Source organism: Xenopus laevis, chromosome 2S (genome assembly GCF_017654675.1).
Source record: "Xenopus laevis strain J_2021 chromosome 2S, Xenopus_laevis_v10.1, whole genome shotgun sequence".
In the NCBI taxonomy this organism is placed as follows: Eukaryota; Metazoa; Chordata; class Amphibia; order Anura; family Pipidae; genus Xenopus; species Xenopus laevis.
Genome location: NC_054374.1, coordinates 86,925,760 through 86,949,628, shown reverse-complemented (window position 1 = coordinate 86,949,628; position 23,869 = coordinate 86,925,760). Strand labels below are relative to the sequence as shown.

At 40.6% G+C, this 23,869-nt stretch overlaps 2 protein-coding genes across 3 annotated transcripts in view; both read right to left on the bottom strand.

Annotated features, from left to right (window-relative positions):
• Positions 1-560: 560 nt before the first annotated feature.
• The window catches only part of rai2.S (retinoic acid induced 2 S homeolog), a 35,180-nt gene continuing 11,871 nt past the window's right edge, over positions 561-23,869 (bottom strand). Inside the window, exons 1-2 of one of the 2 annotated variants that reach the window (XM_041584104.1) lie at positions 6,172-6,364; positions 561-2,788 (exon numbers count right to left, since the gene is read on the bottom strand). In XM_041584104.1, the coding sequence (XP_041440038.1) occupies positions 1,009-2,682 (1,674 nt within the window). In that variant the 5' untranslated portion in view covers positions 2,683-2,788; positions 6,172-6,364 and the 3' untranslated portion in view covers positions 561-1,008. Of the gene's footprint in view, positions 2,789-6,171; positions 6,365-23,869 lie in introns of those variants that run through there. The other variant, XM_018249651.2, reaches the window with a different exon arrangement.
• On the bottom strand, positions 20,654-22,383 carry LOC121400629 (lamina-associated polypeptide 2-like). Its single transcript, XM_041584105.1, has 2 exons — positions 22,111-22,383; positions 20,654-22,037 (listed from the first exon to the last, which is right to left on the bottom strand). The coding sequence occupies exons 1-2, from the start codon at positions 22,143-22,145 to the stop codon at positions 20,735-20,737; spliced, it is 1,338 nt and encodes a 445-aa protein (XP_041440039.1). The 5' UTR covers positions 22,146-22,383; the 3' UTR covers positions 20,654-20,734.

Sequence of the window (23,869 nt, the reverse complement as noted above, 5' to 3'; positions counted from 1 at the left end):
TGCTATGGTCCAAATCACCCTAGCAACCCTGCACTGATTTGAATAAGAGACTGGAATATGAATAGGAGAGGGCCTGAATAGATAGACGACTAATCATATGTAGAAATAACTGTGTGTAGCCTTACAGAGTATTGGAGGTTAATGAAACCCCCCCCCATCCAAAAGATTCCAAAGTGAAAAATAATCCACAAACTTTAAAAAAGAAAAAATTGCTTAGAATTAGCTGTTCTATACCATACCGAAAGGTATGAACTTAAAGATGAACAACCCATTTGTCAACTTTACAGCTGACTTACTTTTTTGTTATTTTTTAATATATTTTGCATCCTTTCCAGTGATCACATCTCCTATTCTTACAGTCCCTCATTCAAATCACTGCAATGTAATCTGGTCATTTATACATTTGTGACCCCCCCCCCCTATTTACAACTGTTAGTACATTTCTCCCAAAAAGGCCTGGGAGATTGTAGTGCTTGACAAACAAACTCCTGGTTGCCCTCAAATCCAGCCATGATTGATATTTTCCCCGAAACTGCTTAAAAAGGACATCATTCAGCAAGTGACTTGCACATACAAACATTTATTTAAATATGCAGTGTAGCTATCAATATTAAATACAGCATTGAAGCAGTCCTTGGCAGTAAAAACAACCCTGGCCAGTCCATAAAATGTGTAATCCAATTAAAAATAGGTTGCTTTCCTGGACTTGCCGATACAAGTAACAGATTAAAAAAAAAAACTTTAAAGGTCCTCTGGCTAATAACTTGTAGTGTGTAATAAATTACAAAGGTGTCAGGATGATCCACTCATGTACAGGTCCATGTAGTACAGAGATGCCTAGGTTTTTAATGACAACAACAAAAAGTCTTCCTTTCACAGTCACCAACACTGAACTAAACATGGAGAGCTCCCATCCCTTTGTGTAACTAGTAGACTTAAGGTTATTGAGATTATGGCCTTGGGGAATATACAGCAATGAATTTCAGACGCCTTGTCTTGGACTAGGTGTTATTTCCTAGGGAAAAAGGCAGCCAGCCTTTGCTTTTTTATGGGAAGAATATGTATCTCTTGTGAATTCACTTTCTTTAACTTTACACTTCTGTTTTTGATTGGTTTGCGTAGTGCTTCTGCGGTTTCCCTGTGCTCGGCCTGACCCTTTACATCGTAGCACTGAACACCAGAGACCTGAGGCAAGTCCTTCTTGAAAGAAAAGTTTTTCGTGGAAACCCCAGAAAGCCCCTTTATTTTGCCACAGAAAATGGCAGGAACTGCATCTTTAACCGACACGATTACTTTCGCTGTCTGGGAGCTGCTAACTAGTTCAATGTTGTTGTTGGATTTTGGCTCATAAGCAGCTCTGGCACTTTGCACAGGGATCCATTTTTGCTGGCGTAATGGGTCGGCAGTGTTGCTGCAGATAACTTTACTGTCCTGCTTCTGTGCCAGCTCATGATGAACTAGAGGTGGACTAAAAGATGCAGCAGTCACACTGTTCTTTATTGGGAGATGCCTTGGAGAGTCAGACATGGACCCGCAAGACATGCTTGTGCTCCCATGTGGATTTGTACTGGGGCATCTTTTGTTTATCGGGACAGACAGATCAAGAACACCATCATCCTGTATCACTTCAGTACTTATATCAGTGTTTACAACCAAAGGTTCGTTTTTAATTGACAAGTCTAGTGCTTCATTTTCGCTGCTCATTTTAATTACCGAATGGCGGTAAAACTGAGAAAACTCTCTCCTGTCTGCGATTTCGAATGGCTTTAATTCTTTTTCCAAAGGGGTTTGGGTTTCCTTGCAGTTCTTTGGAATATCTACTGTCGATTTTGGCTCATTTGCGCTACCTTTTGTCTCGGAGTGTGACATTGGGATAGGGATTGGGATAGGTATAGGCACTGGCACCGGAAGTGGTACAATCACTGGGTATGGCACTAGCAAGGTTGCAGGAGGGACAAGTGGAGATAAAGGCGAGGAGCTAAAAAGTTGGGGCGGAATTGTGTGAAGATTGCTAGATGCGTAATCTGGAGGTATATGACATGGAGGTGGTGCCCCCAAGCTATTAGCTGATGGGAAAAAGTCTTGCAAGACAGAAGGAAAACTTGGAGCTGTAAAAATTGGTGGCAGCACTGCTTCCTGTGTTGGGCTGGAGGTTTTCTGATCTAGAATCTGTGGCTGGCCAACCAACGTAGCAGCTGATGGGAAGATGTGACTCTGAAGAGAGGTAGCGGGACATGGAGAACCCTGAGGTAAAACCAGAGGTGAATTCAAATGCTGAAATACATGTTGCTCCAAAAGCACAGGTAGTGGGACGGGGCCTTGTGCTGTTATCACATAGGGGGTGCTGCTATTTGTGCTCATTTGTGGTGGTGTCCCACCTGATAACTGCCAGTGTATTGGTAATACTACTGGACTTTCACCTAAGCAGATTGGCTGAAGTACAGCTGCTGCCATTTTCATGGCTACTCCACTCTGGGAATCTGTGGACGGGCTCAAAACAGCCGGAGCTGGAACAGTCACTAGCGGTGAAAGGGCTTTTTTCATTAAGCCTGAAGGATTAATATTCCATGCTTCTGCAGTAATTAGCTGGGCAACCCCATTCTCCAACTTGTTAGGAAGGGTGGAAGGAGGGCTGTTCAAATCAATTTGCAAGTCTTGGTTTTCTTTATAGAGCTCCTCCATATTTCTCACTGATGATGTGGAAGATCTCACTGGTGCTCCTTACATTGCCTTACTTTAGCTCTGGATTCCCACAATCTTGCGTGAAGTGCAGCTGCATCTTGATAGCCTGCAAGATACACAGACGGCTTTGATTAGCATTTAGATCACAGCTGCCTCTAACGAAAATACATTGTATTGAAATTGGGATTTTATTTTCATTTGTTAGCAAACTGCTTGCCTACAGTTACACTGAATTAATACATGTGTGGGAAGATAAAGGGACATATTTTATCAAGCCTTTTTCATTACATCACCTTGGCCCTGAATTACCTGTGTTTTGTGTTATCAGTGTAGATACTTGGTAGATTTGTACTAAATCTGCTTGTGTAAAGTAGGCCTCTATCTAACTGGTCGAGATAATGTCCTAGGCCCTGTGCTGCTCTATTAAGCTACAACTGGCCATGTTTCCTTATTGCATGCTGGAAGCATTTATTAATGCACAGTAATGTACAGGACTGCACCCTTCCAATTACCAGCTGAATAATTTACCATAATGATATCCGCATGTGGGAGACAAGCCATAGATAACTGTCCATTAGTTATGTTAATTTGTTCCTGCTTATTATTCTAGCATATGAAATACGTGTGGCTGAGCAGGAGGAAGAGCGCACAGTCTGGAACCAGCTTGTTACCAAGGTACGTATGTCTTAAAGTGTGTATCTGCCTATAAAGGGTTCAATGAGATCTAATATATACATCAATAGAATTAGGGGAGAATATCAGTATTAAATCAGCCCAGTAACATAACTGGAAATGTTACATTAAGAGGCTCCATTAAAATTTCTCAGGCCAGTGTGATCCCCAAGAGACATTTGTGTTTCAATAGCTACCTCTAACTTATTTAGTGGCAACGTTGTTCCCCTGTCAGTACTTCTAATGTACAGTGCTATGTATGGAAGCAGTGCTAGAGAATAATATACCGTATAGTTCACTTACATACACTCACAGGACACAGTAAATAAAAGCTAAAATAAACTGGTCACTTTGAAAGGACCTCATGTAGAAATATAGTACAGTAGATCCTATGACACAACGCCAGCAGCATGTGATATTAGGGAAGTTGTAAATCTTGAGTTTGAACATCTTTAGTATACATGTACTATAGGTCAACTACAGGACTCTGCTGTACAAGTACACATTATTGTTTGATGCACACAGCACAGTTGGATAGTGCTTTTATATGATTTTCTGTATTCCATTTAAGTCTTCAGGCTTCTCAATGGCATGTTCAGTAGTCTTGTAAATAAAGACATGAAACTTGTTGTTGTTGGCTGATCTCTTCCTCTCTATGCTAAGTCAGTCCCCTATCCCCGAATGCTCACCCCCCAGTTACAGTTGTATTCAGAATAATAACAGTCTGACATCACTAACCTGATCAATCACTGTTTAGGGTAAAAAAAATTATTTCTACATGGTAAATAATTTACTAGTAGGTGTAGTAGAGTAATAGAAAACCAACAGACCCAACAGTTATGACGTGCATGTTGCTGATCCTGTGAAATTGAATCATTAATTGAGGCTTTTTCCAAATAATAATAATAGTTAGTTGCAAATAATAGCAGCGTGGAGTTTAATTAGTGAGGTCATTCATATTTCTCTCTGAAATATTAGAGGAAAATACATATAAGAAGTGCTGCTCAGCTAAAATGATCTCAAATGCTTTATAATGGCAACCACAACCTGAAAGACGTGGAAGAAAATGGAAAAGTTCCATACATGGATAGAAAAATAGGCTCAGCCAATGATCAGCTTCAGGAAGATCAAAGAAGGTATAAAGTTACCTGTGAGTACTGTTACAATTAGAAGATGTTTATGTGAAGACAAGCTATTGGCAAGAAGCCCCCATGTTGGAAAAAAAGACATGCTGGAGAGGTTACAATTTACCAAAGAACACATTGACTAGCCTAAAGAGAAATGGTGCAACATTTTGTGGACTGATGAAAGCAAGATTGTTCTTTTTGAGTCTAGGGGCTGTAGACAGTTTGTCAGACGACCCCCAAACACTGAATTCAAGCGACAGTACACTGTGAAGACAGTGAAACATTGTGGTGCAAGCATCATGATATGGGGATGTTTCTCATACTTTGGTGTTGGGCCTATTTATCACATACTAGGGATCATGGATCAGTTTCAATACATCAAAATACTTGAAGAGGTCATGTTGCCTTATGCTGAAGAGGAAATGCCCTTGAAATGGATGTTACAACAAGACAACGACCCCAAACACACCAGTAAATGAGCAACATCTTGGTTCCAGACCAACAAGATTGACTTTATGGAGTGGCCAGCCCAATACCTGGACCTTAAAGGAACAGTAACACCAAAAAAATATAAGTGTTTTAATGTAATGAAAATATCATGTACTGTTGCCCTGCACTGGTAAAATTGATCTGTTTGCTTCAGAAACACTACTATAGTTCATATTAACAAGCTGCTGTGTAGCAATGGCGGAAATTGAAAAATGGCTATATGGCACAGGTTAACTAATGGATAACAGATAACACCATTAGACAGACAGAGCTGATCTGCTATCTGCTGTGTAACTTGAGCTTTTTCTCCTTTGAATGACTGCCCCCATTGCTACACAGCAGCATATTTATATAAACAATAGTAGTGTTTCTTAAGCAAACACAGACGTTTTACCAGTGCAGGGCAACACTGCATTATATTTTCATTACTTTAAAACACTTTTATTTTTGACGTTACTGTTCCTTTAATCCAACTTGTGGGGTGACATCAAAAATGCTGTTTCTGAGGCAAAACCAAGAAATGCAGAAGAATTGTGGAATGTAACAGGTGCCAGAAGTTGGAGGACTCCATACAACACAGATGTGCAGCAGTTCTCAGAAACACTGGTTATACAACTAAATATTAGTTCAGTGATTCAAAAGAAAGCTAAATCTTGAATTTTTCAGTTTATAAAGTGAATGTTTTAGTTTGTAAAGAAGAATGCAGACACTGCTATTTTTTTTTAACAGCCTAATATTCCCTATTCGTCACTTTCTGTAAAGGAATAAAAAAAATGTAATACATTGTTCTTCATGTTGTCATTTGGAATAGAATGTGCAGTGTTCCCAGTGCATTTGCGTGTATGGAAATAAAAGCTAATATAAGGATTTTGATCTTTATTCACTTTTTATACACACTGCTATTATTCTGAACACAACTGTATATACAGTAAGTAAGCTGTGTGGCCCACCTATGGTTTAGAGGCTAATTCTGCCAGGGAGCAATTCATACAAATCTGTGTACAGTTTAAATGCAGTTTGTAGGGATGTGCCGCCACTTGCAATCATGCTCAGCAGCCAAGTCCTGTACACTGTGTTGCTTTATAAGCGGCCTTTCCCAAAGCAAATTCCATTCTTCCCTACTTATCATTTCTATTAAAGTCTGGGAACCAGAAACATGGGCCCTTATCTTTTCCCCAGCATAAAATAACAGACTCCTTACTGTTTACTCGCTGACACTGCAGCCAAAGCCTTTCAGCAGTTTTGGCAACTCACTCTCCCGGGTTTCATGTCTTGAACGTGGAATACAAAGCTTGTCCTGTACTATATGAAGAAAAACAAATGTTTCCCAACTTGACTATTTCTTTTCTGCTGTCAATGAGTTGAAATGTCACCGTTGCTAAGCAGACTCTGCGTTGCTGTGGTGCTCCTGTTCCTATTGGTGCATTGGCAGAGAGAGTTCACGTAAGGCTGGGGTGCTCCATGGACAAAAAGGAGGCTTGTTTTATTAAGGAGAATTCATAAAAGCAGGGAAAAGCTGACTTGCTGGTAAAACAACAATGCAATATCTATTAGTTTTGTCTATCCGCAAAAGTGAGAAAAAACTCTTTCTCTCTCACCCTCTCTCGTTCTCTCTCCCTTTTTGCAATATACCTTCCAACACTATACAGACCAATTGGAATGACAATTGTTCACCTTTTAGTTAACCTTTAGTATGTTATAGAATACAAGACTTTGGTATGGTATGTTCTACAAATAGACATGGAAACACTACAGAAAGCACAAGGCAAGAAGGCATACCTCTGATGCAGAACCCCATGCTACATTATATTACGTGAGTGAGTTGAGATGAGGGGGCTGCTATGGTACCCCCAAAACTAGAAGTCTCATCAGAATTTGAGTTACTTCTCCACAATCTAATGCAGTATAATTACACTTTATGACACACAATGAAGTATTATCACTGTGGCATTTCTACATGAGGGTTCACGTTCAGTCAAGTTTCAGTAAAATGCTCTCAAAACCAAAGGCCGTCATGTTGCACATGATACTGACACACTTGTATCAAGGACGTTAGTAATAAGTATTATAAAGTACCAATATTCCAAGTGTTATACTGTACAGGAAGGGGATCAATTATCTGGAAAACTGTTATCCAGAAAGCTCCAAATAAAGGAAAGGACATCTACCATAAACTCTATTTAAATAATTGAAATTTTTCTGTAAGAATAAAACAGCAGCTTGTACTTGATCCAAACTAAAATATAATTCATCTTTATTCAAGACAGAACAATCCTAATTGTATTTAATGTTTACACAATTGTATTTAGTAGACTTAAGGTATGGAGATTAAAATTACAGAAAGATTCTTTATCCAGAATACCCCAGGTCTCAAGCATTCTGGATAACAGGTCCCAATCCTTTCTGTTTCACTAAAATAGGTTGGTTGCTCCATTTCATTCACAACCCCAACATGCTGAGCTTCCTCCTTTTTCGTAGGAAAAATCTGTTCTTTATCTTGTAACAACCCTTTATATCTGAATTTGAGACAGGGCATGTTCTTATTCTGTATGTTAGGGACACGCCTTTAATACCAATCTAGGGGCCGAATTTACTTACCTCTGAAGTTGGACCAGCGATGACTTTGCTGCACTTCGCCAGGTGTAGATTCGCCAGGGTTCGAAGTTACGCTAGCAAAGGCAAATTTGCATACGGCGTGCAGTTAAAATACAATGGGCGTATATGCTGCAGTAAAGACATTACACTACACAAGGCCAGGGAACCTTAATAAAATTATATAGAGGTTTTATATTGCCCTACACATGTGCCCACAGTTTAGTTTAGGTGCCATATGTAAGCAAATGTAGGAGGGAAGAAGGGTACCCTAAAAAAAACCCGATCTTTTTTTCAGCCTATCACCCTATAAAAAGTAAAAGACGCCATCGGTTTTTTGGGACTTAGAAAAAAAATGTAAACTTTTTTTTGAACCATCCCTTTCTACTCTATTGCACTTCGACTGGTCTGAGGTGGCGTCTGGCGCAAGAGGTAACGTTCAAGAAAATCCGCAAGTTAGTGAATTAGCGTAGTTACGTCCTTTCGTCATATCGCAACTTCGGCTGGTGTAAGGGTGCGAAGTAGCGCTAGAGTAGGTCCACTTCACTAGCGAATTTACGCTGGCACTCGTTAGTAAAGTGGCAAAATGACGTCACGCTGGCGAATTTTCGCTAGTGTTGGCCACTTCGCCCTTTAGTAAAGTTGCCCCTAGGCGTCTTTTGTGATGTTGCCCCACTTCCCAAGCCGAAGGGACCACACCTGTGCCTCCTCCTAATAAAATAAATATAACAAAATCATAACTTTGTTCAGTTGCAGCAGCATTTGCCCTAAATGTAGCCCCCTTGACCCAGTATTTTTCATTAGCATTCCATTTTGTTTCATATTGCTTCATGTTTCAGTTGCACTTCTACACCAGTAACCTACCTTAATCTCTTATTCTAGTCATACCACTAAATCTTCAATAACAGGAGCTCTTTGCCATTTCTAAACAAATTGTCTCCCCTACCTACAGCAGTCACTTTCTTGTACAAGGGTATATTTAATAGCAAGTCATGCACAGAGCAAGGACATTCGGGTGACTGCACACAGCTTCTCCCAGCTGCACGCTCCAGCAACCGAAAGCGAACAACACTATCACAGTACGACTCCAATCATTCGTATTCTATTTGCAATACAATATTCAATGCGTTTTGCACAGTTGTTGATAAAAGGGATTATTTAATTATAATTTTAGTAAAGAAAACGGAGTGAACGTAAGGCCTCGTATACGTCGACAGTGAACGGTTCAATGTAAAAATAAAAACTGGGTAAATATATATTACAGTGGAACTTCAATTTTACATCCCCTGATTTTAAGTTTTCTCTCATTTTACATTGTTGTTTTGTGGTCCCATCTATATATTATGCATACTACATTTCCCTGATTTTACATTTTCATGTATTTTACACCATTATTTTCTGGTCCCCTGAAAAATGTAGAATGGGGGTTCTAATGTAAAATGTAATGTATAAAGTCTGGAGTGACTGGATGTGTAATATAATAGCCAGAACACTATTTCCTGCTTTTCTGTTGCTGGAGTAACATGGTTGTTTTTGTGAATTTGCTTTTGTTTCCCTCCTTCTTTTTGCCCCACTACTGGACAGTTTATGAATGTACAGTATTTGCACAAGGGATAGCCTGCAGGATATTCAGACAGAGCTACCATTAAAGTTACCAACATGCAAAATAGCCGAGGAGCCCAAGCAAATTGATGATGCCAGCAGGGTGACGAATTTTGCACTTGCAAATGCTAATGAATGCAAAACTCAACCTGTCCATGCCGATATTCTAATTCAAAGAACAGAAGGTCGTCTTCCTGCTGTGCAGTATTAATATAAGTGTTTATTATACTAACAAGTATATATTTTCCACTGCATCGATCTTAAAAAATGACTTGCTGTTCATATAACAGCAGCAATTAAACAATGCAGTCTCTAAAGAAAAGTGCTAGCAGTAACTCCAGACTTACTATGCCTGTTATACTGCACACAGGAAGATCTGGGTCAGAGCCTGCCTCCCAATAATAATAAAAAAAACTTTCAAATTGCTCTTTTGAGCACTTTTGAAATGGTCTTTTCTCTAACCATGATGTAACTATTATCTATTTATTTTAGCTATTTAGAGTTAATTCAGTTTGTGGCCAGCTACTCCAATGAGCTATTGCTCAGTATATTCACTTCTCATCCAGTAATGCATCGTAAATCCTACAAACCCTGGTATAAAATATGCACTGGGGCCCCAAATTACCACTAATTTACCACTAACCTACAGGTCTTGTGATGCCTCATCAGTCACATCTCATCATCACACCACAGCACCACCATACCACAGCAGTCTTTAGCTGATAAAATAATTGTAGTACCACAGGGAAAGGTATATTGCAGTAAGGCCCCTAGATTAGCTGATTGTCCACCCACAAATTGGGGATTGGCTGGCATGTAAGGTTGTCACTTTTGTGCAGGCAGGGTGTGGGTCTATGATGTCACAGGGCGGGTCAGTGACATTGTGGGTGGGGAGTGCTACATCACATGGGAGGGTCTAGGACGTGTTGACAGTGCCGTAACTAGAGGGGGCGGGCCCTGGTGCGTGACACGCAGCCGGCCCCACCCCCCCTCCGTACACGACGGATTTCACTGGCCAGCGGGCTGCCGGGTGCCCTGAGGGGATGCGGGCCCTGGTCCGCTCGCACCCCCTGCTCGCCCCCGGTAGTTCCGCCACTGCGTGTTGCTCAGAGATTGGCTGGTCACCATGACAATCAAGGGAGATCTTGCCCGGTTTTCCTTATTTGGAAAACTGGGCAGACTGTGTTGACCTGGGCAGCCCTTCTGAAACCAGGCTGTCTGGGTCAAATCTGGACAGGTGGCAATCCTACTGGCGTCATATATAAGTACTGCACCCTGATGAGTTCTTCCAGCTCTCCTGAGCAGCTTGGGAAAGCAGCCAGTGGTAGTCAAAAAGTAGGTCAACTAAAGGTTTCGATGTAAATTTTTATTAAAGCAGCACTATAGACAACTATTAAAGGGCATCTTTCAACCAAAGGTCTACGTGAATGGCCATGTTGGGACATTAACAGGTCTATTTATTATAGGGATGCACTGAATCCAGGATTCGGTTCAGGATTCGGCCTTTCTCAGCAGGATTCGGATTCAGCCGAATTCTTCTGCCAGGCCGAACCGAATCCAAATCCTAATATGCAAATTAGGGGTGGGGAGGGAAATGGTGTGACTTTTTGTCACAAAACAAGGAAGTAAAAAATGTTTTCCCCTTCCCACCCCTAATTTGCATATGCAAATTAGGGTTTGGTATTCGGCAGAATCTTTAAGGATTCGGGGGTTCGGCCGAATCCAAAATAGTGGATTCGGTGCATCCCTAAATTATTATGCTCTGTAAAACTTAGGGATGCACCGAATCCAGGATTCGGTTCGGGATTCGGCCTTTTTCAGCAGGATTCGGCCGAATCCTTCTGCCCGGCCGAACCCTAATTTGCATATGCAAATTAGGGGCGGGAGGGAAATCACGTGACTTTTTGTCAGAAAAAAAGAAAGTAAAAAATGTTTTCCCCATCCCATCCACCCATTGCATATGCAAATTAGGGTTCGGATTCTTTTCGGTATTCGGCCAAATCTTTCACAAAGGATTCGGGGGTTCGGCTGAATCCAAAATAGTGGATTTGGTGCATCCCTAGTAAAACTACATTTCCGGAAAAATTGTGTAAAAAGCTGTGTAAGACAAATGGTGAATTTATCAAGGTGTGTATTATTTCTACGTCAGGTGAACGCCAGATTTGCCGCTGTTATTTTACACTGCTTCAGACTTCCGGCAGAAGTTGCTCAAAGAAAGAGCGTGTCAAAAAAATGATGCCATTTTAACACTGTTTTTTACACAGTGATGTGTGGTGAGTTATTCTGCTGTTTTTTTACACAGCATAATAAATCTGCCCCTTAGAGCTCTTACAGACGAGAGTTTTTACCTGCGCTCCTCTGCGTTCCGTTTTTCTGCGTTCAGCCGCAGGGGAGCGCAGGAATAGACGCATTACATTTTTTCCAATGGGGCTGTACTCACACAGGCGCGTGTAGGCGCCGAACGCAGGTTGAGATGCCTACATGCGCCTGTGTGAGTACAGCCCCATTGGAAAAAATGTAATGCGTCTATCCCTGCGCTCCCCTGCGGCTGAACGCAGAAAAACGGAACGCAGGTAAAAACGCTCGTCTGTAAGAGCCCTAAGAATAGTGTCGCTGGCTATGCGCACACATGTTGCTTATCACACACACGTACATAACAGCCAAGTCGGGAGGTCTTTCTTACAGGGTTTAGAGGTGTATAATTCAATGGCAAATACATGTTTTTAACATTATATTTCCCCTTTAAAACAACAAGAAAAAAATGTTGCAATGAGCACTGTGACAATTTTAAGATCACCCTGACATTTCAAGAAGTCCCAGGGAGTTAATGAATTCTAATTACATGCCTGCCATTAGCTTGCTAAAAATGCTAACCAGCAGGAAAAGAAGTCATTACCATTGCCTGACATAGTTCTCTTTCTTACTTGTCAATATCATTCATTGCCTTCGTGTTGTCAGCAGGAAGATCCAAAGGCAGCAATGCTCACTCACAGCTTAAATATATCTATCCTACTACAAATTGTTCGGATAAATATCTATATGCCCACTTCTTTTGCTCATAGTTCCACCGCTTTTGTGCAAGCTGCAAACATCTGTGTAGCTGTATGGATGGCACTGTAGTATGGATGGCGATTTAAAGGGGAACTTTTGCAAAAATGAAAATTTAATATACCGGTAAGCTTCAGCACACTGAAATACAATCAATTATTATTCATTGTTTCTGAAATAATCAAGTTTATCTGCACTACTCCTCTCTCAGCATCTGTTTCTCTTCATTCTGTCTTCATGCAACAATTGGGTGTCAGATGAATGATCCAATGTATCTTATAGGTGGGGGCTTCCTTTCCTAGCAGATGAATTCCAGTACTGATTCCAGTACAAACAAAATATAACAAAATAACTGCCTTTTGAACAAATTCTGCATGTAGAGAGACACGATGTCTGGTGATTTTAATAGAGTGAGCTTTAATACATCTTATAGGCAAAAGGAGCCCCCCTATAAGATATATTGGATCATTCATCTGACACTCAGCTCCTCAATAAGGAGAAACAGATGCTGAGCGACAAATAGTGAAGATAAACTTGATTATTTCAGAAATGGTACAGAATTTGTAATTGATTGTATTTAGAAAGTTTCTTATTTCAGTATGCTGAAGCTAATATTAAATTTTCATTTTCGCAATACTTCACTTTTAAAGAAAAACTATACCCCCAGATTGAATACTTAACCAGATAGAGCGGCCCTTTTTATGCAGTATATTCTTACAGAGACCTATATTGCATGAGGGAACTCATGAAGTGGCATATACTAGTACGGTAAGATGAAACAAATACTTCAGCACAGAAAGCAAAGAGCTCTAACAACTTATTATAGAGGGAAATCATAAAAGCAAGGTGTACCATACAAGGGGCCGTACACAGCATGGGCAGCTTTCAATATCTCAGGCCTGCAAGTGAAGCAGCAAACACTAGCTATGCAATGAAAGGAGCACCCACTGAATTAAACTACAACTTATAATCACATTTACTGTAAATGTATGCAATTCTAGCAGAGATGCTGCTTTTATTTTAAGGTACTACCAAAAAACCTGGCTTGAAAACAAACAATAATAATGTGTCCATAATGCCTGTTGCCGCTTAAGAATGGTCTAGTTAGTTTATGCTACTCCTTAGGGACCAGTGTCGGTTGTCTCTGCAGGGCAAATTATGGGTTTTAAAGCTAGCCATAATAACGCTGTAGGGCATTAACACTATACAGGGAAATATGTTTAAAAAAAACCCTGCCATTTTAGTGCAAAATTTATTTTTTTCATTTTTCCTGCATTTTCTACCAAGTTTTAATACAGAGAGAAAGTATCAGAACAATGCCAGCATCAGGAATGCCCAGGACCTGGGGTTTTCTGGATAAGGGATCTTTCTGTACTTTGTGTCTCCATACCTTTAAGGGTCTCCATTTTTTTGCTCAAGATTTTAAGGGAAGAATTCTTCGAAATCTTTCAAGTTATTGTTCTCCAAAGTTACTAAAGACCACAATCCGAAAATACTCCAGCTAGAACCTGTCGAAGACATCTAAATGTCAATGGCAGATGGTCCCTTTAACAACTGGAAGATGTATTTTGCCCTCATGATGTTTGACACTGGTTTTTGTTAAAAAACAATTCAGGTGACAATTCAAACTGACGCATGATTTAGTTGAAACTTTTCCCGCACATACAATTTTCGCTCAGATTTTTTAGTAAATTAAGCCAAATCATAGTTGGGAGGGAGTTAGGTCAAATTAGAGGAAAATTAGAGTTTTAAAAAATACCCCCCCCCCCCGTATGTCTGCTAAAAAAAAAACATTTCAACATTAAATTGTGTCATTTTATTATTACAGGGAAAATAGAAATCATTTTTAAAAATTAGACTTATTTAAAATGGAATTTATGGGGGATGGAACTTTCTGGATAACAGGTTTCCGGATAAGGGATCCCATACCTGCATTAAACAATCTTAAATATGTAGACAAGAAATATATAGATATCATGTGTTATACAGTATTTAGACTAACACAACAGGAAATACATAGATATTGTGTCAATGCGTTTTACAAGGCACTGTATGTGTGATCATGGGAACACAGAATGTATTGTGTGTGTGTGTGCTTTGGCTAGTAAATTATAGTCTGTGGCCACAGAGCACTCACCTAGTTCTGCTGAAAGTTTATAGCCAGTGACAGGCAGGTTTAAAGCTTGGAACACTGACTTCCAATATGCAATTGACCAAAAAGAAATTCTAAACAGCTGTACTGTAGCTTTCTATTATCTGCAGTAAGGGCAAATGAAAGTCATTGCCTAGAGGTGCTGACTTACCCAATGTGATAGTTGCTGTTAGTCCAGTGTATGTTCTGCCTACTTTGACAGCCCAATAGAATGCTTCTGCTTGGCCCTGTGATCTCTATCTAACATCAATCTTGCTGGGACTTTATTTTAGAGGTCACTGTTCTTCATTCATTTTCTTTTTTTTTTTTATACAATATGAGCTAAACCAGACAGGAACAGAGCAGGACATTTCTATCCATCCCCGTCTGATGCACCAGTAGATAGAGTTATAAAAGCCACTCGCATGTACATGGAGGAAACCATAAAAGATTAAAAGCTTTGCCAATAAAAAAAAATATCCGTGAATTCTGGATGCAGGTCCGCTTAATGTGCTTAGAAATAAAACACTGAAAACTAACAGATTTGGCAGCAAACAGCTGAACCAGAGCACTGGGTATCTAATGAAAAGCAGCCAGTGCCTAATAAAATGCAACAGCAACTCACATCTGGTTTTTGGGAAGGAGTCACTTTCGATTTTGCTGTTCTAAAAATAGGTGGCACAGCAGAAGAAAAAGGTATAAACAGGCAAGAAAATACAATATGCAAGTCTAAAAATAAAGAAGAAAAGTCACCCTGGGGATGCTGGGTAAATATATTAAATCTGCTTGTATCCAAAATGGCTCCCTGTTCTGTATAAGGGTGAAAGACAATTCATTAAACGTTTGGATGGAGGCAGATTCACCACACTATTGTGCATGTGCTCACCCAATGTGCTGCAGGGGATGCCTAGGATATCAGAACAATATGGAGGTGCAGCTCTCACTTTGTACCAGATACCTTGGGCTGGTGCATTTCTTTTAAATTCTAGGAGTATCAGTATGGAGTAAATGTACAGGAATAGAATCAGTTAGGTGCCTAACAACTTTTGCACTCCCCACTGACTCTACCGTTGTGCTTTAATACAAAAACATGGTCTAGGAGTACTTTAGCAATTGGAACATGTTTTTTACCTTCCGGATTCTCAATAGTTTAAAGCTATTTGAAACAGGTTTTCGTTCGATAATCCAATAAATTTGAGATTTCCCGGCAGCGATTCAATAGAGTTGAGTTTTCCGGGTGACAATTCAAAGAAGTCATACCATTAAAATAGATGCTCGATTTTGTTGCGACTTTTTTTTTTTTTTTTTCAAACTGATTTTTTTCGAGAAGTTTCATTGGTCAATTAAGGGAATTCAGATTTAGGAGTTTGGTCTAATTTTTTTTTTTAATAAAGTGAGAAAAACTCAGGTTTTAGAAATTAACCCCCTAAGTGTAGCTCTGTTATTACTGATACAGAGGTTGAAAAAAAGACACACGTACAAGTTCAACCTCTTTATCCAAAGAAATTGTGTTTTTCAGAAAATATAAAAATGCATTTTGGCTCCCACTGAGAGTACAAAGGAGTGTTATGATGCACAACCTCTTGTTCAGGCCTAGAACTTAGGTTTAAAAACCCCCTCACTTCCAGGTTGAAGAAATGAAGAGAATGCTCATTAGACTCCTTTGCTAATTATGCATCTGACTCATCTCTGGCTAATCAAGGCACTGTATAAAATACCCATATTATAAATGAATTAAATAGGAATTCATTTATTGGTAGTAAACTGGGCTTAATAATGGAAGAACGCAAATGATTGTTTATATTCATCACAACAGGCCAGGCTTACAGGTGTCGGCCTGTTAAGTGCATCATGCCTCCTACAGATAGCTTTAAAACTGGCAGCACAATGTAAATAGCATTACAGCTATTTGATCTTCAAAAGGCTGTTAGGCGGTAACAGGAATTCTGTATAGAAGTATATTTAAGGTTAATGCTGGGGCTTCTCAAGGGAACTGTTCATTCCAAGCACCAAACAAATCTCAAGTCAGAGTATATAGCATTTAGAGCAGATGTGTTGCAATATAAACCCCAATTGCTTCTGAAAAGTGCCGGCTTTATGGAAATATCTAGGCAGTTAACGTGATTATTTGATCAATCATTCTTATTATGACACCTGTGCAGATATTCAGCAAATCATCCTCTGCCTTTCTCTGCCATGTTACAGGTGGAAGGAAGAGACAAGGAGATGTCGTACAGGAGGCTGTTGTTGCCAGTGGGGCAGTGCTGTCAGCTTGTAGAATACGCTAAAAAGGGTAAAGAGTTTGAAGAATTCTTTTCATCCATTAGGGGGTAATAATTGGCAAGTCATTTTGAATGCACTTTGGTGAAGCATCAGTCTATCTACATGTGAGCTACAACTCTCAATGCAAGGACTGTAGCTGTAGCTGATGTGAAGAGGCCCGGGTGTTTGGCATGCTGCCAAGAGAATTGAGAAAAAGCATCTTTGGGTCTTCAAATACAGGTATGGGACCTGTTATCCAGAATGCTCGGGACCCGGGGTTGTCCAAATAAGGGATATTTCTGTAATTTGGATCTTCAAGTCCAGTAGAAAATGATGTAAACGTTAAATAAACCCAATAGGCTGGTTTTGTTTCCAATAAGGATTAATTATATCTTAGTTTGGATCAAGTACAAGGTACTGTTTTATTATTACAGAGTATAATGATTTCATATTTATAAATTTGGATTTGGATAATATGTGCCACAGCCACCAGAATTCCTATGGACTATAATTGGGGAAGCTTTGTGATAACACCTGTCTGTGTTTGGGGCAGGGATTTGTGTGACAATTACGAAATTAACTATGGGACCCAATTTGGAAAAAATTCAGTGCCACCTGATCCTCTCAGTGCCTTAAGTAGGAACCTCAAAGGATTCAAGTCTATTAAAGTAAATGGCAACAAATACTACAACACTCCCAAGCTCTGATACTTCCAAATAACCTTGTTGTTGGCACGTGGTACAGAACTGAAACTTTATTGTACACCATTAACCTTTTTGCACACTTCACTCTCCCCAAACCTCTTCGGTAGAGTGTTCAATTATTTTTAATAAACAGAGGTGGCAACCCTAGAGTTGGGACCCCTGTTAAAGTGAGGCCCAGATAAGCGAAAATCATATCATACTTACCGAGATTTTCCTTTCCTGGACTGGAACATGGCAGTGGGCAACAATGGGTTAATCCCTCCTGCCATGCAAATGGGACAGGAAATACCAAATAAATTCCTGACTTCCTCCCCCGGCCGCCATCTTGATTCTCTTGGAGTCTCCCCTAACGAGGGTGGGAAGCCATGCCCACTGCCATGTTCCAGTCCAGGAAAGGAAAATCTCGGTAAGTATGATATGATTTTCGCTTTTCCTGTTCCTTTCACATGGCAGTGGGCAACAATGGGATGTACAAAAGCAAGAACTACATAATGCAAGGGAGGGTATTCTTTTTATTTTTGACCCATAACAGATTTCAGAACGGCTGTTCCAAAAGCCGTAGATTTGCTCATAAACACATCAAATTTGTAATGCTTAAGGAAAGTGTGAAACGAGGACCATACTGCAGCTTTGCAGATGTCTTCAGATGAGGTTCTGGCTTGAAAAGCCCAGGATGCTGCAATTCCTCTTGTTTAGTGTGCCCTGATGTTAACGGGTACTGTGCTGGCATTTACAGAGTATGCTGATCTGATGCATTCTTTTATCCAAACCGCAATAGTGGATTTTGCTGGATGCTCGCCCCGTTTTTTTCCTTCAGGTATAACCAAGAGGGAGTCTGTTTTTCTAAAGCTGCTCACTCTGTCCAGGTAAGTTGTGATACATCTGACTACGTCCAATGTGTGCCATTTTTCTTCCTCACTGTTTTCCGGATTGGGAAAAAAAGAAGGTAACGTTATCTCTTGCGTCATATGGAAATCCGACACCACTTTTGGTATAAACTTGTCTGCTGTTCTTAGTACTACTTTGTCCTGAAAAAATAAAATCTTTCCTGGACTAACAGATAACGCATGCAGTTCACCCATTCTTCTTGCCGATGTGATTGCAAGTAGAAAACACATTTTTAGGTTTAACATTTTCAAAGGAATTTCTTCTATAGGTTCAAATGGTTCCTTTGTTAGTGCTTCTAAGACAATACTCAGGTCCCAGGGAGGGACTTGTGGCCTAGAAATAGGAAAGATTTTTTTAAGTCCCAGGAAAAATCTTTTGATCAAAGGTTTGTTTGCCCAGGATATCTCAGTGAAATGTGATATAGCCGTAATTTGTCCTTTAAGCGTAGAAGCGCTTAACTTCAAGTCCATGCCTTTCTGCAGGAACTCTACAATCTGGATTTCTGAAATTTCTTGGAAATTGATTCCATTAGTTTCACGCCAATTGTTAAATTTTTCCCAGATAGTGAAATATTTTTGGATGGTGTTGGGTTTTTTTGCAGCTATAAGTGTAGATATAGAAGCTGCTGAGAGGCCTGATGCTGCCAGGTTTATCCTCTCAAAAGCCAGGCCGTCAGAGCCCATTTTGCTGGTTGCGGATGGATGATTTCTCCTTGTGATAATAGATCTATCCTCTGTGGTAGTCTGAATGGGTGATCTATGGCCATGAGTTGTATTTGTGAAAACCATGGCCTTCTTGGCCACCAAGGCGCTACTAAGACTACCTCCGCTTTGTCTTCTTTGATTTTTTTCAAAGTTCTTGGGATCAGGCTGATTGGAGGAAACACATATGGTCTGGGGATTCTCCAGGAAATTGAAAAGGCATTCGCCACCCTGGATTCCCTCTCCTGTGTCCAAGACGCATATATCGGTATCTTTGCGTTGAGATGTGTTGCCATTAGGTCTATAGAAAATGGACCCCATTTCCTGAGTATTTGTTGGAAAACCTGCTGATGCAGTTCCCACTCTCCATTCTGTGGTTTGGACCTGCTCAATTTGTCCGCCAATGTATTTGTTATGCCCGGAATGTATTCTGCTGTTAAGTTCATCAGGTTTTTCTCCGCCCATGCAAACATAATTATGGTCAAGTTCAATAGGGTTTTTGATTTTGTTCCCCCTTGTTTGTTGACGTATGTCACAGCTGTTATGTTGTCTGATCTCACCAGCACTGACTTCCCTTTGACTAGGTGACTGAATGCAAGCAGACCCAGGAATATAGCTTTCAGCTCTTTCCAATTGGAGGATTTCTTCCTCTCTTCCTGTGACCATAATCCTTGTGTTTTTAAGTTTTGGGCATGGGCTCCCCAGCCCCACTTGCTGGCATCTGTTGTCATGATTAACCAATTTACTTGGTGTAAACATACCGGCTGCAACAGGTTGTTCTTCCTCTTCCACCATTTCAAAGATTCCCTTGTCCTTGGGTGTAGCCTGATTGGTTGTAATGGAATTTTGTAGTCTTTGTCCCACTTTTGTAAGAAGTCCATCTGAAAGATTCTTACATGTGACATTGCCCACTTCACACAAGTTGTGGTGGATATTAATTTCCCCAGAGCTTGCTGGCAAGTCATTGCCGAGTGCGTAGGTTTCGATAATACCTGTTTTACCGTTTCCAGAATGTCTCTGATTCTTCTTTCTGGAAGGTATAGTTTGAAATTTACGGTGTCTATCATGACTCCTAGAAATTCTAGCCTTTGTGTTGGCAATATGACACTTTTTTCGTAGTTTATAAGCCATCCTAGCTTCTGAAGATAATTTATGGTAATTGCAAGATGCTCTGTAAGTCTTCCTTTTGATGGAGCTTTTATCAGGATATCGTCCAGATAGGCGAATATCTGGATGCCTTTTAATCTCAAGTTTGCCACTATGGGTGCCAGAATTTTGGTGAAGATTCTCGGTGCCGTGGCTAATCCGAATGGAAGTGTTCGATATTGGTAGTGTCGATTTAGGATTTTGAACCTGAGATACTTTCTGTGACTGTTTTTTACAGGAATGTGTAAATAGGCATCCTTGATATCCAACTTTGCTAACCAATCCACTTGTGACAATGCCTGTGAAATAGAGCTTATTGTTTCCATCCTGAATGGCGGAACTGCCAATTTTTCGTTTATATTTTTTAGATTCAAGATTACTCTGAACTCTCCATTTGGCTTTTGTCTCAGAAATAGGTGTGAATAGGTTCCTAGAAACCTTTGATTTCTTGGTACTGGAACAATTACTTTGTTTCTTTCCAATTCCTTTATGACTCGCTTCAAATTTTTTCTCTCTCCCGCAGGTCTCATTTTGTCCGAGGATACGAACTTTCTGAGGGGATTTTGTGTTAGCTCTAATTTGTATCCTGTTGAAATAGTGTTCAGGACCCATTGATCCGAAATTTCCAGAGCCCACACCTCTGTATAATTTTTTAATCTTCCTCCAACCAGTGATGGGGCTCCAACACCTTCATGCCTTTTTGTCTGTGTTATTCCAGGGTGTTTTTTGATCATTTCTTTTGGAGGAAAAAAATTGATTCTTGGGCCTCCATTGCCTGGAGAATGGTTTTCCCGGTTTGTATTGTTTCGCGTCCTTGAGGGAATTCCTCGGATTTTTATTTTGAAATCTTCTGTCTCTACGCTCCTGAGGCAAAAAAGATGATTTTCCTGCTGAGGCTTTAGATATTATCTGATCTAGTTCTGGCCCGAATAAATGGTTTCCCTTGAATGGGAGAGAGCATAAATTGTGCTTGGATTGTGAATCCGCATTCCAGTGTCTGAGCCACAAACTTCTTCTGGCTACTACAGAAAGCCCCATGGATTTTCCAGCCAGTTTTATGGAATCCATTGAAGCCTCCGATGCGTATTCATTTGCCATCTTGATGTCTTGTATCATCTCTAATAGTTTTTCTCTTTCTGTTCCCGACTTGATTGCAGACTCAAGTTCCTGTATCCAGATTTTATTGGCTCTCATTACTGAGGTTGTAGCCACGGATGCCTTACATAAAGCACCCCCTGTCATATAAGCTCTTTTAAGAGCTCCATCCTGCCTCCTTTCCATAGTGTCCTTTAAAGAGACCCCTTCATCTACTGGTAAGGTGGTACGCCTGGCCACCCTGGTAATAGCTGCATCTACTTTAGGAGGGGTATCCCATGTTTTGGTATCTTCTGTAGCAAAAGGGAACATTTTTTTGAATCTTCTTGATAATATCTGTTTTTTGTCTGGGAATTCCCATTCCCCTACAATTGTGGATTGAATGACTTCATGTATAGGGAAAAGGTGGTTTTTCTTAGATACTTTCTTAAACATCTTATCCTGCTTCTCTGGGTTCTGAATTTTGTCTTCCAGATCCAGAGTTTTCCTGACTGCTTTAACTAGAGACTCAATCATGTCTGTATTGAATTCTGATTCCCCCTCTTCTTCAGATTCCATGTCAGATAGTTCACCTTCAGATTCTGTTTCTGGTAAATTGATTCTATCGAGGGTGTCCCCTTGTGTCTCTGTCTGCTCCACAGGGTTGTGGGCTATTTGCCCTAGACTACTGCCTCCATCTAAGTTTCTCATAACGTTATCAGTTACTTGCGACACCATATTGGCCATAGATTGGTTGAAAGTGTTCTTCATCCATGACATGAATTCAGTGAATTGCGTCGGTGCTATCCCTGAAGCATCAGAAAAGCATTTTTCACATAGCCTTTTATCCGGCATAGCAGATTCCTGACAAGATGCACACTGTCTCCTTGTCTTTTTCCTTTGTCCAGAAGGAGAACTCCTAAAATAAATATATAAACATTAGTATCTTTCTTTTATCCTTGCAGATCATCCCATAGCCTCTCAAAAATCACCCCCTTGAGCCTGAATGCGAGCGTCTGGAGCTCATGATGAAGGCAGGTTTTCTACCTGCAATGCCAGCCTAAGAAAAAAACATTTTTTATGGCATATTAGTATCATACAGGCTCACAACTGTTTGGTTCAGAAGGTAACCATCTGTTACTTACACAGCACCCTTCTGAAAGCACAAACGGCACAAGCAGCTTACAACAGCCTTACCAACACCAGGCAGCATAGGGGATACAAACCGCCACTATATTGAAGTTTAAATGGCTCTCGGTTCCTTTTCGCGCAGTTTTTTTCAACTTTTCGCGCCCCTTCCGGGTTCGCGTAAGTTCGCGCATGCGCAGATCCCCTGCGCCATCTTGGAACCGGAGAAACACTGACGTCTTATTGCGCATGCGCCGGATCTCCAGCATTGCGGCTGACAGCGTCAAACGGCACCATTTGGCCTTAGTCCACATTCGGACTTCCCTGAGCACACAAGAGGGTTTGGAACCTCGGCCTGGGACTTCAGGAAAGGAGAGGTACTTTCTCTGGCACATCTGGGGGGAGCGACAGGAGAAAAAAAGATGGCGGCCGGGGGAGGAAGTCAGGAATTTATTTGGTATTTCCTGTCCCATTTGCATGGCAGGAGGGATTAACCCATTGTTGCCCACTGCCATGTGAAAGGAACAGGAAAAGTTATATAGGCTCAATTGGCCTAAGGCCCTCCTACAACCAATTAAGCTCCGGCTGTTGTGAGTCCTTTGTATTTTTGCAGGATGAAAGAAGCAGATCTGCTCTGCTTCTCTCAGCCTGCAAAAATATGCAGACTGACAACAACAAGAGCCAACAGCCTGTGTGCCCATAGTTTAGTCTTTTTCTCATATCAGCTGGCTACAGAAAGACTACTGAGAACAAAATTCTGATTGGCTGCTTCTTTCAGTTGAATAGCCAACCCTAGGGAGACATTCACAAAAGTGAACTAAAATTCAAGTAAGAAATATTATTGGACTTAAATTAGAGGTAAAAGGTGGTCATATTCTCAAAAGTTTTACTCCATCAATTCCACTAAAAGCCTTACTTTTTACTAATGAATTAGCCAAGCTGAAAACTGTGTTTTAAAACTTTATTTGATAATTCACAAATATGAAAGTAAATTCATACAACTGCTTTACTCCAACTTTTTGATAAAAAAAAAAAGCTTTTTTGATATTGGGAGGGGTAACCAAAAAAAAGTTTGATTGACCGTGAATTTGGTGTAAACGAACATTTAACATTTCAAGTCACCTTAAGACTGCTTTTGTACCCCCAAGGTATTCATGACTGCCAAGGAACCTCCATTTTTTAGACAAAAATACTACTCACATACTACCAAATCTGGTCTAAAAAAACATATAAGGACTTGTCCAGATGAGCACTTTAACGGCTCTTACTGACGAGCGGTTGTAGCTGCGCTCCCCTGAGTTCCGTTTTTCTGCGTTCAGCCGCAGGGGAGCGCAGGAATAGACGCATTACATTTTTTCCAATGGGGCTGTACTCACACAGGTGCGTGTAGGCGCTGAACGCAGGAAAAATGCAGCATGTTGCGTCTCAACCTGCGTTCGGCACCTACACGCGCCTGTGTGAGTACAGCCCCATTGGAAAAAATTTAATGCGTCTATTCCTGCGCTCTCCTGCGGCTGAACGCAGAAAAACGGAACGCAGGGGAGCGCAGCTACAACCGCTCGTCAGTAAGAGCCCTTACCTTCGCATCCTTGTGTTCCATTTTAAAACACTCAGTTGCAGGCA